At 43.3% G+C, this 16,824-nt stretch overlaps 1 protein-coding gene and 1 pseudogene across 3 annotated transcripts in view; both read right to left on the reverse strand.

Annotated features, from left to right (window-relative positions):
* Positions 1–16,824, reverse strand: part of Ankrd12 (ankyrin repeat domain 12) — a 101,349-nt gene that overhangs the window by 71,317 nt on the left and 13,208 nt on the right. For all 3 annotated transcript variants that reach the window (XM_051154451.1, XM_051154450.1, XM_051154452.1), the window contains exon 2: positions 2,201–2,338. In XM_051154451.1, coding sequence (XP_051010408.1) covers positions 2,201–2,287 — 87 coding nt within the window. In that variant the 5' untranslated portion in view covers positions 2,288–2,338. The remainder of the gene's footprint in view (positions 1–2,200; positions 2,339–16,824) is intronic.
* Positions 12,324–12,899, reverse strand: LOC127196613 (peroxiredoxin-1-like; annotated as a pseudogene).

Raw genomic sequence — 16,824 nt, forward strand, 5'->3', positions numbered from 1 at the left:
TCCAGGTTCCAGCCCTGCTTGAGTTCCTACCCTGCATGGTTTTGATGCTGAACTGTTATATAGAACTGTGAGTGAAATACACCCTTTTCTTCCCCAAGCTGCTTTTGGTCATGTTTCACCAAGAAATAGAAACCCTGACTAGGACAGCCCTCAACCCTCTGCTTTTTTGAAACAAGATCTCACTCTGCAGCCCAGGTTGGCCTCAAACTCCAAGCAATCCTCCTGTTACAGCCTCCACACTAAAATTATTGGTGTGAGCCACTACACCTGGCCTAATTAAAACATTTTTCTCCTGGTTTTACTTAATAATTTTAAGTAACACTTAAATATCTTGGCCATAACAAAGTCATCAATCTAAATATAATTAGTATTACAATGAATAAACACATAAAGGAGAGGAAGGGAGGGAAGAAAGGAAAGGGGAGAGGAACCAAAGAGGAATAGAAGAAAGAAACTGAGTTTAAATGTAAATCAAGAGTTAAAAAATTGCATCAATAAAAACCTTAAAGCCTAGAAAAATGTACAGTTTTCCTAGAAAATTACTAAAACTGAGTAATGAACAGGACATGCTGGCACACACCTTTAATCCCAGCATTCGGGAGGCAGAGGCAGGCAGAGCTCTGTGAGTTCAACGCCAGCCTGGCCTACAAACAGTCCAGGACAGCCAGGGCTCTGTTATATAAAGAAACCCTGTCTCAGAAACATTAAACAAACCAACAAATAAAAACAAAAGCTCTTGGTAACGAAGTTGAGCATAGTGGCCTATGTCCTTACTCCAGGCGCCTGGATTTCTGAGTTCCTGGCCAGCCTGGTCTACATAGAGTATTCCCAGAAAGCCAGGGTACGCGCAGAACCCTGTCTCCAAACAACACAAAAGGGCAATGAGGAGGAGAGAAAGCCTGAATACAGCTTGACCACACAAGACAGTGAATCTATAGCCAAAGACTTATCTACAAAGGTATATATGGACCGACCAGAGTCTCAGCAGGTGAAAGGCTTGCCACTGAGACTGCTAGCCCAAGTGTGATCCCTGGGACAAATGTGGCAGAAGGAAAGAGCTGGCCTCTGACCTTGACACCTGTATGCTGTGACAAGCATGCTCACACAGAGAAAAATGTCCTAAACAGATAAAGAAAACTTGGTACCCTTCACATAATTTACAATAATTTTAACAAGAAAAACCAAGGAACAGGAAATCTCTGATTTTACAAACAATACAACAACCTAAAAATAAAATTAGGATCTATCCAACCTATTTTTATAGATCTAAAACAAATCTGTTAAAAAGAAAAAGAAAAAAAAGAAAAAGAAAAAAAACCCAAAAACAGAAAATTGCAGATTGATGAAATATAAAAATCTTAAAATTATCAAATCAAATTTAATGCCATTAGAAAATAATATTTTGGTCAAGCAGTGGTGGTGTACACCTTTGATCCCAGCACTTGAGAGGCACAAGCAGTGGATCTCTGAGTTTGAGGCCAGCCTGGTCTACAGAGTGAATTCCAGGATACCCAGGACTACATAGAGAAATTCTGTCAAGAGAGGGGGGCGGTGAGGGGAGACAGACAGATGGAGAAGGGCGGGGGGGGGGGGGAGGGAGAAGGAGGGAGAGAGAGGCAGAAAGGCAGAGGGGGGGAGGGAGGGAAGAACAAACGTCACTCTGGGGCTGGAGCAACAGCTTAGCAATTACAAGCGTGTTGGTTACAAGCATGTTCTACAGCTCTTCCAAAGGACCCAACTTTAATTTCTAAACCTCACATGTAGCAGCTTGTAGCTGCCTGTAAGGCCAGCTCCAGGTTATCTGACACTCTTTTCTGGCCTCCAAGGGCACCCACAGACATGTGGCATATATATACATAGACATGCATACATTCACATAAATAAAAAAATTTAAATCTTAAAAAAAAAAACATACTTTACCCAAACAATGCAAAGGCAACCCAGTATTTTAAAAGAAGAAACCCTCGTCAGGGCTGAAGATAAGGTTTAGTGGTTAAGAGCAGGCACTACTTGTTGGAGAGGACCTGGGTTTGGCTCCCAGCACCAACACTGGTTGGTTCATAACTGCCTGTATCTTCAGCTCTAGGAGGTCAGGCCGCCACCCCTGGACTCCTAGGGCACTTGCATTCATATGTGCACACACCACACACTTGATAGCCAAGTTCCAAAGAGTAAAAAAAAGTCTTGAGCTATCTGGTACCTTTCTTCCATATGGCCTCTCTACCATATTGCTGTCACTGTCAGAATTTTCACTCTGAGCTGGTTTTGTGAACCCAGATTTGGGCATTTTATAGCTGTTCAGCTAGCTGCTTCTTTTATCAGTCTTCTCATCCTGGATCTGTAAGAACAGATATAATACAAGCATTATTTGTACACGCATACAATGCAATCTACTGAATGCTTATCTGCCACAATTAATACAATTTAGAGTTCTCAGCTTCTGTAATTTTTACCAGGGAAGATATCCTATGTTTTCACATATCAATTTGAGTTTTTATTAAAGTTCTCTTGTTTAAGTCTCCTCAGCTTGTCAATGGACAGAGAATGACTTCAGCCCCACTGTCTCTGAACTCCTGCTGTGTAGCTTTCTAGATATCTGCAGCAGCAGCAGCCACAGCAGTGGCGCAGAGCAATGGGAGAAGGGTCTCATTACGAGATGGACCCAAGGTAGGAGCTTCAAACAGGCTTCTCTCAGACTCAAACAAACCCTGACGGATGTCATCAGCAGTTTATATCCAATTCTCTGTGTTAAACTCTGCCTTTGTGAAATCCCTGGGGTGGTTTTCTTCCCTCACTGAGCATTCCGCCATCTTGTGACTTCACTTCTCCTCTCTTACTTGCTCACACACTTGCTGAGCTATAACCATCACATTGCTCAGGGTTTTCTTTCTCTCCTACTGTATAAGCTATGTTCAGGGAGGGCATTCTCATAAGCCTGTGCTTATGACAAACCTGGACTTAAGAGATGCAACTAAAATTCTAAGGAAATTCACACATAAAAGAGGAAGCTATAGCGGGGCGTGGTGGCACACTGCACACCTTTAATCCCAGCACTCGGGAGGCAGAGGCAGGCGGATCTCTGTGAGTTCGAGGCCAGCCTGGTCTACAGAGTGAGTCCAGGACAGCCAATGAATAAAAATTAGACAAAAAACTAGAGTAGCCGTTACATTACAGAATACCAGCATAGCTCATGGAAAAGCTTCATGTGTGGCAGTGGCCTAGCTTCAAGTTCTTGGCCAAGGAGAGCATTACATAACAGATTGAGAAATTCGATGACTGGCTTTCAACTCCTTCATGCAATAATAAATTTTACAGGAGTACCACAAAGTCTTAAGTAACCTGCCATGTTAGTGCCCATGTGAACTACTAAACGTCAAACGCTTCAGTAGTAGTGAAGTCTGCTCTACTGTCCACGTAAACAGAAGCATTTAAACCAAGCCCTTTCCGCGAAGCTGGCCATGAGTAATGACAAGGGAGTTAGAGTCATGAAGCACAGAAACAGAAATTTTCCAATTCAAATAAAAACTAAGCTGCTTCGTAACAGACACCAACCTAGTGAGACTATGAAAACAAAGCGTTGTATCTTTTGTAGATGAAATCAAGGCGAGTTGTTAGTGACCTAAAGGTGTATCATCAGTATTTTCTGAAAAACAATTTCAGGGCATTCATGTTTATTAAGTGGAATGTATGTCAGAGAACTTTACATATTATCTTAAAAGACCTTTACTTAGAAAAAAGTAGCAAAGACATAATGAAAATCATAATACATTCCAAAAATATTAACTATTTAATCAATCGTTATAGATTTAATGTAAATCATAATCACTAGAGTAAGCACAAACTATACAAAGAGCTCTGAGAAGCACACTATATAATTATAATGAGAATAGTTTAAGATATAAATACCCCCACCCTCAAAAAAAAAGGGGGAGCAGGAAAAGGCTGAGAAATGCAGTACTGAGTTAAACAAAAAGCCAGGCTGACAGGCCAAGCCAACTGGTGACGGTGCTTGCCTCCAAGCCTCGCATCCCGAGTCTGATTCATGGAACCCACATGGCAGAGAGAACCAACTCCCAAAATTTGTTCTCCAACTTCCATTGCGCACTATGTGACACGCATGCATACATAATATACACTACACAACAAATATTTTTAAATTAAAAAAGTGTAATACAAGCCGGGCCTGGTGGTGCACACCTGTAATCCCAGCACTCAGGGAAGCAGAGGCAGATGGATCTCTGTGAGTTGGAGGCCAGCCTGATCTACAAAGTGAGTCTAGAACAGCCAAGGCTACACAGAGAAACCCTGTCTCAAAAGACCAATAAATAAATAAATAAATAAATAAATAAATAAATAAATAAGCAAGCTAATCCAAACTTAACAATAATTAGATGAAATTAAGATTGTTCATTTCTTTTCTTTTTTTTTTTAAAGGGAGGAAGAATGAATTTTGCCTCAAGCTTCAGGGCTGGAAGGACTCTGTTGGTATCTCATAGTCTCAACCCCCCAAACAAGAGACAGGGGTACTGGCTGGCTTTGAGCATCAACCTGACACAAGCTGGAGTCATTAGAGTGGGTGGGGCCTCAGTTGAGAAAATGCTGCCATAAGATCGAGCTCTAAGGCATTTTCTCAATTAGTCACCAATGGCAGAGGGCTCAGCCCCTGTGGGCGGGGCCATGCCTGAGCTGACAGTTGGTCTTAGGTTCTGTAAGAAAGCAGGTCGAACAAGCCTTGGGAAGCAAGCCAGTAAGCAGCACCCTTCATGGCCTCTGCGTCAGCTCCTCCCTCCAAGTCCAGCCCTGCTTGAGTACCGGTGCTGACTTCAATGATCAACAGTAATATGGCCATGTAAGCTAAATAAACCCTTTGCTCCCCAGCTTGCTTTTTGGTCATGGCCTTTCATCCCAGCAACAGCAATCTTAACTAAGACAACAGACTAGAAGAGCGGCTTTAAAAGCAAAATCTTTCTAATTTGTTCTAAGAAACACGACTCACTAGAAAAGGAGTATGCTATCCTCTCCCTCCCACTCCCTCCCTCTCATCACCACCATCCACCGGCTTCTGCCTCCCTGGGTGCTGGGATTACAGGTGTGTGCCACTGTACCAGGCCAGGAGTATACTACCTTAAGTAAAAGATGGAAAAGACACTCCAAGTAAATGGAGCTATAAAACAAGGATGTGCCACTATTCTGACAAATACAGACTTCAAACCAGAGCTAATAAAAAGAGACAAAGGAGGTGGTCACTTAATACTGGTTATTGGAACAATCCATCAAGGATGTGAGAAAATTCCTGGAAAGAAACTGTATGCAAAGACTGACAAAAACTGCAGTGCTATGGAGGGGTGGAATGGTGTGGGCCCAGGGGCTAATCACCTCACTTTGGGCTAGCTTTGGCCTCCTAAATAGCCATTCCTTACCCATCCCTGTGTCAGAACTAACATCTTGTGATGTGACACATTTTTAAAAATTTTATTTTATTAATTCATTCATATTACATCTCAATAGTTATCCCATCCCTTGTATCCTCCTATTCCTCTCTCCCTCCCGCTTCCCCCCTATTCCCCTCCCCTATGTCTGTGACTGAGGGGGACCTCCTCCCCCTATATATGCTCTTAGGGTATTGAGTTTCTTCTTGGTAACTTGCTATCCTTCCTCTGAGTGCCACCAGGCCTCCCCATCCAGGGATGTGGTCAGAAATGGGGCACCAGAGTTCGTATGAAAGTCAGATCTCACTCTTCACTCAACGGTCGAGAATGTCCTGTCCATCATCTAAGTCTGGGTAGGGGTTCGAAGTTTACTGCCTATATTTTCCTTGGCTAGTGCCATAGTTTGAGGAGGACCCCAGGACCCAGATCTGCTTGTCATAAAGTTCTTCTTGTAGGTTTCCAGGACCCTCTAGATCCTTCTATTTCCCTATTCTCCCATGCTTCTCTCACCTAAAGACTCAATAGGATGTCCTCCCCTCTGACCCACTTTCCTGGTAAGTAAAGTTTTTCATGGAACGTACCCCTTGAACTAGTGTCTCGATATAAGTGAGTATATACCATTTGGATGTGACACATTTTTAAACACTTTTGAAATCTAGAAACTTGTCAAACTGCTACCTCCCACCAATCCACAAGCTAAGGATGTCATTGGATAGCACTTACGGCTTTTAGAAAGCTTCCCTCACCTTGCTGTCACCATCTCTCTGATGTACACACCAATGAACTTTAAACTTGCCTGGACTTATGACTGTTTCGACCCTATAAAATTACCAAACTTCATGAAACTGCTTCCATGTTGGAATGTGGAATTTGGGGTAACCTAATCTGTGTTTCTGGGTCCTGGTCAGTCAAAATGGCTCCAGAATAAAACTATCTCTTCTTCCCTCTAAGGTGGGTGCTGTGTTTTCTGCATTGACAAGGACACTACAATTCCAAGCATATATGCATCCAAACATAAGTGCACCCGATTCATAAAACAAATACTGCAAGACATAAGCCAGCATTAATCAGATTACATTATAAAATCAGAGTAAAATAAATAAATAAATAAATAAAATCAGAGTAACCTGGTACAGTAGCAGTAGGTGACTTCAACGCATTGCTTGAAATAATAAACAAGTCATCCCAGCAAAATATAAACAAAAGAAACATTTGGATTAACTTACATAGCAAATCAATGGATTTAACAAATATCCACAGGACATTTCACCCTTGTCCTGATATTAAGCATGATAACCTGAGGTTGGAGATAAGGAGTAAGTGATTCCCACAAGCTGTGTCACCTGACGTCCACCATGGGTCATTAAATAAGTTAATTCATTCAAATACTGTATAATACTCATTTCTCTAAAAGAGATCATATATTAAGACACCAAGAAAGTCTTAAGAACTACAGGAAAAGTGAAATAATTCTGTGTATCGCACCTGGTCACAACAGGAGGGAAAAAAAAACTGTTCTAATAGCAATATAGACTATAGATCTTACACAAACCTATGGCTGACTGAAAACAGAAAATCAAGGATGATTTTAAAATTGAAATAAAATTAAATCGAAACAACATACCAAAACCAATGAGACACAACAAAGGTAGTCCTAAGAAGGAAATATATAGCTGTAAGGGCCTATGTTAAGAAACCAGAAATTGGGCCCAGCATAGTGTTCACACCTTTAATCCCAGCACTCGGGAGGCAGAAGCAGGTGGATCACTGTGAGTTTGAGGCCAGCCTGGTCTACAATGGGAGTCCAGAACAGCCAAGGCAAACCTTGACTTGAAAAAGTGGGGAGGGGGGAGGGGGGAGGAAGAGAAGAGAGAAAGAAGGAGGGAAGGAGGAAAGGAAGAAAGGAAAGAAGAAAAAAGGAAGGAAGAAAGCAAGCAAGCAAGCAAGCAAGCAGGCAGGCAGGCAGAAAGTGTCAGGCATGGTGGTACACACCTTTAATCCTACCAAACTCAGGAGACAGAGGCAGATAAATTTCTGTGAAATGAGGCCAGCCTGGTTTATATAGAAGTTTTAGGACAGCCAGAGTTACATAGCAAGATCATGTTTTAAAAAGAAAACAAAAACCCAGAGAAACAAAAAGAATAGAAAAAAGCTAACAAATAACCCTAAAGACACATATGTAGGCAAAATACCAATGCACATAAAATAAGAAATAATTTAAAAATGAACCAATTTAGTAAGACTAAAGAGGAAGCCATTATGACAGAAACCAAGAAATTAAATCATTATGACACACATATATTTATGTCATATATATAGTCCACTAAACTGGAAATTCTAAAAGAAATTATAATTTTTGGAGTTTTGAGTTACCACATGAGTGCTGGAAATCAAATGCAGATTATCTAAAAAAGCAGCAAGTGTTTTAGAACACTGGCCATTTCTCCAGCACCAACAACTTACAGAAAACAGCACTCACAATGATAAGGTGAGTGTCACTCCAGAGATACATGCTAATTCAACATACAAAAAAATCAGACTTTTTAAAAAAAGTTTTTATTAATTTATTCTTGTTACATCTCAATGGTTATCCCATCCCTTGTATCCTCCCATTCTTCCCTCTCTCCCATTTTCCCTATTCCCCTTCCCTATGACTGTTCCTGAGGGGGATTTCCTCCCCCTGTATAAGACTTTTTTTTTTTTTAACTCACATAGCTTCAAGGACAGAAGTCACATGGGCATAGATTTGAAGAAGAAAAAAAAAAAAGCTTCTCACAAAAATCCAAAAAAGTCCCAAAGACACTAGTAAAAGGAGGACACTGAGCAGCCAAAACAATCTTAAGCAGTGAGAACAATATGGATTGATACTGGACATGTCACAGTGGCTGACCTCACACACACTAGTCATAACAGGAGGAACAGCAAGTACTGGCCCCAAACCAGGCCTGTACACTAAAGGACAGAAGACAAACAAATCCCAGCAGCTACAGCCACTTGATTGTCAACAAAGGTGCCAAAAAAGATACTCTGGGGTTGTGTGACACAAATAAACAGCCTCTTCAACAAATGGTCCTCAGAAAGTGTGGCTCTATCTACATGTACAGAAATGAAACAGATCCCTACCTGTCATCCTAACACACATCAGTTCAAACGGGCTGAAGCCTCCTCTAAGACTTGAGACTCTGAGACTGATAGAGCAAATACACCAAGACACAGGTACAGGCCAGCCACAGTGGCGCACGCCTTTAATCGTAGCAACACTCAGGAAGAAGAGACAGGCATAGGTCTCTGTAAGGCCAGTGAGCTCCAGGCTAACCATATGTACTGAGACTTTCTCTCAAAAACAAACAAACAAAACTTTCTGAGGACAGTATCTCAAGGGATAACTAATACTTGATAAATGAGATTGCATAATATTAAAAACCTGCACAGCAAGAGAAACAGTAGAGTAAACAGCCAGTCAACAAAAAGATAAAGCACAATGGCCAGAGTACCAGGGAGTGAACAAAACCAAGCAGGCTACAGTGACAGCTGAACTTCTAGTTCCATAATAAAATTTTAAAAATGGATTGAAAATCACTTAAAGGACAGTTAGCATTTATCCATTGTATGTATCTTCTAATAGAAATAACTAAAAAGAGGAGCTCAGCGATTAAGAGCATGCACCACTCCTGCAGAGAACACGACCCTGGTTACCAGTATCCATGCCAGGCCACTGGCAAACATGTCAAACTCCAGCTCCAGGGGGATCCAATGCCTCTGGCATCTGTAGGCACCTGAACTCATGTGGTGCACATCTCCACACTGACAAAAACACGTACATATAATTAAAGATAAACCTTTCTGTGTGTACATATACATATATAGTTTAACTGAACATTTTCCATCTGGGTTGGAAATGTCACCCCACCTCCACCCCCAGGAGCCATAGACTAATAAAAGCCCCAACATGAGGCATGAGGAGCCCCTCTGAGTTGCTGACCAGGGTTGTCCAAGAGAGTCCTGCAGATCACAACGACCACGACTGCCCTTCAGAGGGAAGTTCCTTCTGCAGATGACCACACATTCTCGACGCAGGACCCAGAGGACCTGAGCTGGATCTGATCTGAAACCCTTGTCCCTGAGGACTACTTCTCCTGGTACTAGAAGGTCCCATGCCAGGGGAGGGAGGCAATTAATATTCCTACCCAACTATGATGCCAGTGAACCACAACAGGGTGCAGGAGCTGTAAGGGCGCACTAGTGGCATGCATACCTTGGCAGAAACTAATAGCTTTAAAACTAGACGCCAGGCTTCCTCAGCAAGAGGAAAATGCCAACTACCCAGAGCTACTCAAGCCATGGATCTTGGAGCAAAAAGTACAGCTACCACTTTAACCAAACCTGCATGATAGCTAACCTACATTCTAAATACTTACTCTTGCAGCCACATATAAATGAAGTTCCCATCCCTCAACAAAGAAACTTGTGTTTGCAACAGACAAGGACCACTACAGAAAACACAGCCAACCACAGTGCAGAACTAGAGACTGTGTGGTGCCCAGGCCCGACTCATAGACTGTAACACAATTCCTGCACTCTAGGCTCAGAGAGATCTCTGTAGAAGAATAAAGATTGTAAGACCAACAGAACAGAGAGTTTGTCTCAGGAATACATCTCCTAGAAATATCAGAGAGGCCAGGTATGGTAATAGTTCAAGAACAGCCAGGGCTGCTACATAGAGAAACCCTGTCTTAAAAGAAAAAAAAATTTTTAAATTACTAATTAGCAATCAAGAGAGTTGGCATGGAAGACTTCAGCTTACTAAACTCCTTTTGCCCTAACAGGCTCTAAAACTGCTGCAACCTCCACAAGCCAGTAGAGGGCTACAACAACTCAAAGGGAAACAAACAGTAGCTTCCCCTCCATTCTTGGCAATGGGCGCTGAAGAAAAATCACCAATGCCTTTAAATATCTAGTATAAAGTCCAGTAACTTTTCCACTGACAGTGGAAAAAGCTTAGATTTCAGAAGAGGTCAAGCACAACCTCCAACTCCAAAAAACAACTCTCCTTTCTGCTTTTACAGAATAGTAAGCTTTGAAGGTATCACTAGCACAGAGTCACAAAGAGGGAAAAGTCAGTCCAAATGCCTTCGCAGCTCTTACCGCCTCCCAGACCAACCTTCCTTTTTATGAGTGCTCTGTCTTCACACACACCAGAACAGACAATCAGATCCCATTACAGAGAGTTGTGAGCCACCATGTGGTTGCTGGGAATTGAACTCAAGACCTCTGGAAGAGCAGTTAGTGCTCAGAACCTCTGAGCTATCTCTCCAGCTCCATACCAACCTTCCTAAAATTATCCTTCTGTTAGGAGATTCTCAATCTAACTTTATCAAATTTCTTCTGCATACAGAGTAGAGCTAAAGTAAAATTTTCACTAAATTTCAAAGTAAATCCTAGTACTCTGGAGACAGAGGCAGGCAGATCTCTTGAGTTTAAGGCCAGCCTGTCTATATAGCAAGTCCCAGGCCATCCAGGCAGAGCTACATAGTAAGAACAACTCAAAATTAAAATATTGTTTTTCAGCTAGGCGGTGGTGGCGCACGCTTTAATCCCAACACTCGGGAGGCAGAGGCAAGCAGATAGCTGTGAGTTCAAGGCCAGCCTGGTCTACAAAGTGAGTCCAGGACAGCGAAGACAGAGAGACCTTGTCACGAAAAACCAAAATACATACATATGTACGTACATACATACATACATACATACATTGTTTTTCAAAGTAAGCTTCTAGTCATGTTTCCAATCTTAATACATTCCCTAGCCAGATACTCTTAACTGCTATATATGATGTGCAACTGAGTCAAGAGGGGGAAAGTGAGGACATCCATCACAGAAATCACACTGGGGACTCTCCAAAGAGACTCACAGAGAGCTAGAGATCAGCCACTGTTGGGAAATACATGCAGAGGTGGAGGTGAGAATATACCTGGGTGCTGGGCGTGGTGCTACATGCCTGTAATCACAGGCTGGGAGTCAGAGGCAGGCAGATTTCTGCGAGTTCAAGGCCAGCCTGGTCTACAGAGTGAGTTCCAGGACAGCCAGGGCTACACAGAGAAACCCTGTCTCAAACCTCATGCCCCGGGAAGGGGAAAAAAAAAAGGCCCTGGAAGGTCTATACAGAGCTTCACCTGAATTTGAAACATCCAACTTTACATTCATTATGCTCTTTTGTATGCCATTTACATTACCTAAGAGATTTCAATTTTTTAAAAATTTATTTATTTATTTATTTGGGATAGGATCTCTCAGTGTAGTCCTAGCTGATCTAAAACTATGTAGACCAGGCTGGACTTGAACGTACAGAAATCTGCCAGCCTCAGCCTTCTAAGTGCTGAGATTAAAGTGTGTACCACCGTGTCCCTCTCTAAGAATACCTGTTTTTATGTATGTGACTATCTTGCCTACAGGGATGTCTGTGTACCACTTGGTGGAGAGGCCAGAAGAGGTCATCAGAGTCTGTAAACCTGCAATTATACATGGTTGTTAGCAGCCATTTGAGGGCTAGGAGCTAAAATCAGGTCCTCTGCAAGAACAGGTGTTTAACCAATGAGCTATCTTTCCAGGCCTGGTTTCATTTTTTTGTTGTTGTTTTGTTTTTGAGTTCATGTTTAATAGATAACTACAAAAAGAATAACAGGCTGCTTTCTGTGACTGCTGTATCAGACAGTCTGCCCACAACAGACCTCCAGCCATTCCCACCATGGAAGAAAGGCTCAGCACCCCCAGCCCTGTAGGAAAGGCGTATCTTGAACCAAACTACATTTTGTGCTTAAGCATGAGTGAAGCACAAGACATTTTCTTTTGGCTTCTCAATGCTGCCTGGCAGAAAAATGGCCCAGTGCTCACTTCTGCTTACTCTTTGCTCTTTTGGACATCAGGCTTGATGGCATCACTGCCAGGTATCCAGCCAGCTGGACACACTGCACCATGTTTGTCAGTGAACTGGAAAGCTGGGACTAGTCTCAGGATTTCATCCACAGAGCAGCCCACAGGAAGATCGTTTATAGTGACCTGGCGAAGGAAACCTTTGTCATCAATGATAAAGAGGCCCCTGAAGGAGATGCCTTCATCAGCCTCTAAGACTCCATAATCCTGACGGTGGTGTGCTTGGGATCTGAGACAAGGGGATGTTCACAGGCCACAATCCTCCCTGTTTCCTGGGTGCAATAATCCATGCCAGATGACAGAAGGGAGAATCCACAGAAGCTTCCATCACTTGGCAATTGAGTTTCTTAAATTCCTCTGCCCCATTACTGAGAGAATTGATTTCCATGGGACAAACTGTAAACTCAGAGGGTAAAAGTCAAGCACAACATACTTTCCTCTGCCCTCACTTAGGCTGGTACCTTTGAAATGTCTATCTGGCATAACAGCTGTGGCTCTGAAGCTGGGGGCAGGATGCCCAGTTTTTGCATTTCCTGAAGACATCTTGCTATCAGCAGGGTCGAGCAACAGGTCTCAGAGAGAGAGAGAGGACCGTGAGAAGGCAGGAAAACAACCTGGCTCAGTGTTCTCATGGACTGCTTGTCTTCTTTCCATTCCCTACCAAAGCGCACTTCAGCCTATCTGTTCAGTGTATCACAGCACTTATGAATAATCCTTGTGACATTCTAAACACTGCTCACAGTTTTTCCTGAATAAACTCAATGTCACGGGGCTAGAGAGATGGCTCAACAGTTAAGAGTACTGGCTGTTCTTCAAGAGGATCTGGGTTCAACTCCCAGCACCTGCATAGCACCTCACAACTGTCTCTAACTCCTGTGCCAAGGGATCCAACATCCTCATTCAGACATACATTCAGGGAAAACACCACTGTACATAAAATAGAAATAAGTTTTTAAAAACTTCATTGTCACTTTAAATGAATTCTTTAAAACTAAACATACACTTTGTCCACCAGGGTCATTGGGTAAAGGTCTTGGCCTTGAAAGTCTGGCACAAAGTCAGATCCTTAGGACCTATGTAAAGATAGGAGTGAAATAACTTCACAAAGTCGTCTTCCCGCCTCAACATATGAGTTACAGCTTGTATATATGTATATATGCATGCATACACATGCATACATACACACAATGCATACACAATAATAATAAAATAAAAACTTAAAAAAATAAGCGTATACCTTAGCTTTGATAACAAGTGTACTTTTAAAAATGGTAGATATGGAAGCCGGGCGTGGTGGCGCAAGCCTTTAATCCCAGCACTCGGGAGGCAGAGGCAGGCGGATTGCTGTGAGTTAGAGGCCAGCCTGGTCTACAAAGTGAGTCCAGGACAGCTAAGGCTACACAGTGAAACACTGTCTCGAGAAACAAAGAAACAAACAAACAAACAAAAAAAGGTAGATACGGGGCTGGAGAGATGGCTCAGAGGTTAAGAGCATTGTCTGCTCTTCCAGAGGTCCTGAGTTCAATTCCCAGCAATCACATGGTGACTCACAACCATCTATAATGTGATTATGACGCCCTCCTCTGGCCTGCAGGCGTACATGCAGGCAGAGCACTGTACACATAATAATAAGACTGTGGTATAAGGTCATTTTTTTGGTTTTTGTTTTTCAAGACAGGCCCTCTGTGTAACCGCCCTGGCTGTCCTAGACTCACTTTGAAAACCAGGCTGGTCTCGAACTCACAGAGATCCACCTGCCTCTGCTCCCCTGGGATTAAAGGCGTGCAGCATCATGCAGGCAGTTCTTTGTGAGTTCAAGACCAGCCTGGTCTACAAAGTGAGTGCAGGGAGCCAGGTGTGGTGGCACACACCTTTAATCCCAGCACTCAGGAAGCAGAGGCAGGCTGATCGCAGTGAGTTCAAGGCCAGCCTGGTCTACAAAGTGAGTTAAGGACAGCCAAGCTGACACAGAGAAACCCTGTCTCAAGAAAAAAAACAAAAAACAAAAAACAAAAACCCAGAATAATCTCTATGTATTGTTGGTGGATGTATAAGCACAAATACTATGGAAACCAGCATCAAAAGCCTAAAAGTAAGGGTGGATGGGAACTATGGCACTGTCGGTAGAGGGAGTGCCTGAGCCCTGGGTTCAGTCCCCAGAACTGATGAACTGAGCACAGCAGCACATTATCCCAGCAGATACAGGAGGGCTACAAGTTAAAGGCCAGCTAAAATACAACTCAGAGCTTCCACAGGTATAGAGGTAAACACTGTAATCCCAACCTTCAGAAGGCAGGGGCAGAAAGAATCACTCTGAATTCAATGCCAGGCTCGCCTACCCAGCGAGTTTCACTACACAGGGCTATGTGAAGACTAATCACTACTCTTAGCCGAGAGCTGACTGAATCTAGGCCAGTATACAACAGTGACACCCCATATGCACGCAACAGATACCCCCATACTGCAGAATCAGCTAGTAAAGAAAACATACTAAAAGTCTTTTATTTATTATATGTAACTGTATATATAATCTTATTCTGTCATAATGAAGACTGAAATTATGTCAAGTGTAGGAAAATGAAAAAAAAAACCTAGAGATTGTTATGTCAAACAAAGTCAGTCAGCCTCAGAGACAAATACTGCATGCTTCCCTTCATATGTGCAATCTAGATTGTTTTTTCAATCTAGATTTTTTGTTTTTGTTTTTGGTTTTGGTTTTTTTGTTTTGTTTTGTTTTGTTTTGTTTTTCGAGACAGGGTCTCCCTGTGTTAGCCTTGGCTGTCCTGGACTCACTTTGTAGACCAGGCTGGCCTCGAACTCACAGCAATCCGCTCGCCTCTGCCTCCCGAGTGCTGGGATTAAAGGCGTGCGCCACCACACCCGGCTGTTCAATCTAGATTTTAAAATATGAAAGGCATAAAAGCGTAAATGGAACATCTGGGGGAGAAGGGGACCAGCAAGAGAGAAAGGGACAACAAAGGGTAGTAAGGGGTGATTACAGCCAATTACCAATATGTACTATGAAATGTTATAGCCACCATTCTGTACGTTACCTTCCCAAGGAGACAAAGCCTTTAACCGTCAAAAAGGGTGGGCTGGGAAGATGGCCCAGCAGGTAGAGTAGCTGCTGTGTAAGCATGGTGCTGGGGTTCAGATTCTTAGTGCCACATAAAAGGTGGGCATGACATCTTTCTGGATTCAATGTTCTAACACTAATGAGAGGCTCTTTTTTTTTTTTTTTTTTTTTTTTTTTGGTTTTTCGAGACAGGGTCTGTGTATCATTGGCTGTCCTGGACTCACTTTGTAGACCAGGCTGGCCTCGAACTCACAGCGATCCACCTGCCTCTGCCTCCCGAGTGCTGGGATTAAAGGCATGCACCACCACACCCAGTTTAATGAGAGGCTCTTGAAAGGCGTCAGTCTAGAAGTGACATCTCTCTTCCACTCTCACTGATGTTGCAATGCTTACTCCAGAAAGATTCCCATACCCTTTCTGGAGACCCCGGCAAGATCTCACCATAACCCTACTTGGTTGTGAAAGACTGCCACTCCTGGGTCTCACTCAGCCCACCAAAGGGCTCTGGAACTCCAAAGTGTGTGCCCCCAACAGGCCAAGAGGACTGTGAGGCTCAGGACCTGAATCTAGGATGGACTAGGAGGACGTGCAAACCAGCTAAGAATTGCTGGGGGGGACAGGAAGAATGAACCTGCACAGGCTCAAGTATCCTGCAGGAGATTGTATCCAAAGCCTGGATGGGATACAGAGGTGGCACAGGTCTTCAAGGAAAAGCCTGGAAGGGATACAGAGGCCTAGGTACTAGTCTCTAAAAAAATAGACAGCCTAGGAATTTAACATGGGTGTGTGTAACTTCTAATGATAGTTGAGTGAGTGAGTGCTGGCAAGGGTCCCATGGCCCTGTGGCTAGGGGATGTGATAGGGTCCAGCCAGTGGTTCCTCTGTGGTCTTTTCATCTGAAAGGGCGCTACGCCCATGTAACAGAAGGTAACTAACACTGAGTTATACATGTGGCCCTAGACTAAGATCTCTTAAGCTACTGTGAGGTGGTCGGCGAGGTAGGCACCTGCTTGAAGAAGGTGGTCTTCTCCACTTCACTGGGTTAGATACATATACAATCTCCCAAGTCCTGGTTAGTGAACTCTCCTGGTCATGGCGTCTGCACAGTCCTGGTTAGTGAACTCTCCTGGTCATGGCGTCTGCACAGTCCTGTTGTGAGACCTGTACAGTCCCTCCTACAAAGACTATTAAGGCTGAAGGCACCAAGGAAGCACCCCTCCTAGCTCTCCAGAGGGAGGTTGACGATGCTGCCTCCCTACTGGCTCAACTGACAGCACCACATAGTGCCAAAGAACCAAGACCACCTGAGCTCATCCCTCCTTTGGGATCTTACCAGCAAAGGGAATGCCAGGCCCTCCCCTTATCCACGAAGATGGCAGCTATGCTACCACA

This window comes from Acomys russatus, chromosome 12, assembly GCF_903995435.1.
Source record: "Acomys russatus chromosome 12, mAcoRus1.1, whole genome shotgun sequence".
Taxonomy (NCBI): Eukaryota; Metazoa; Chordata; class Mammalia; order Rodentia; family Muridae; genus Acomys; species Acomys russatus.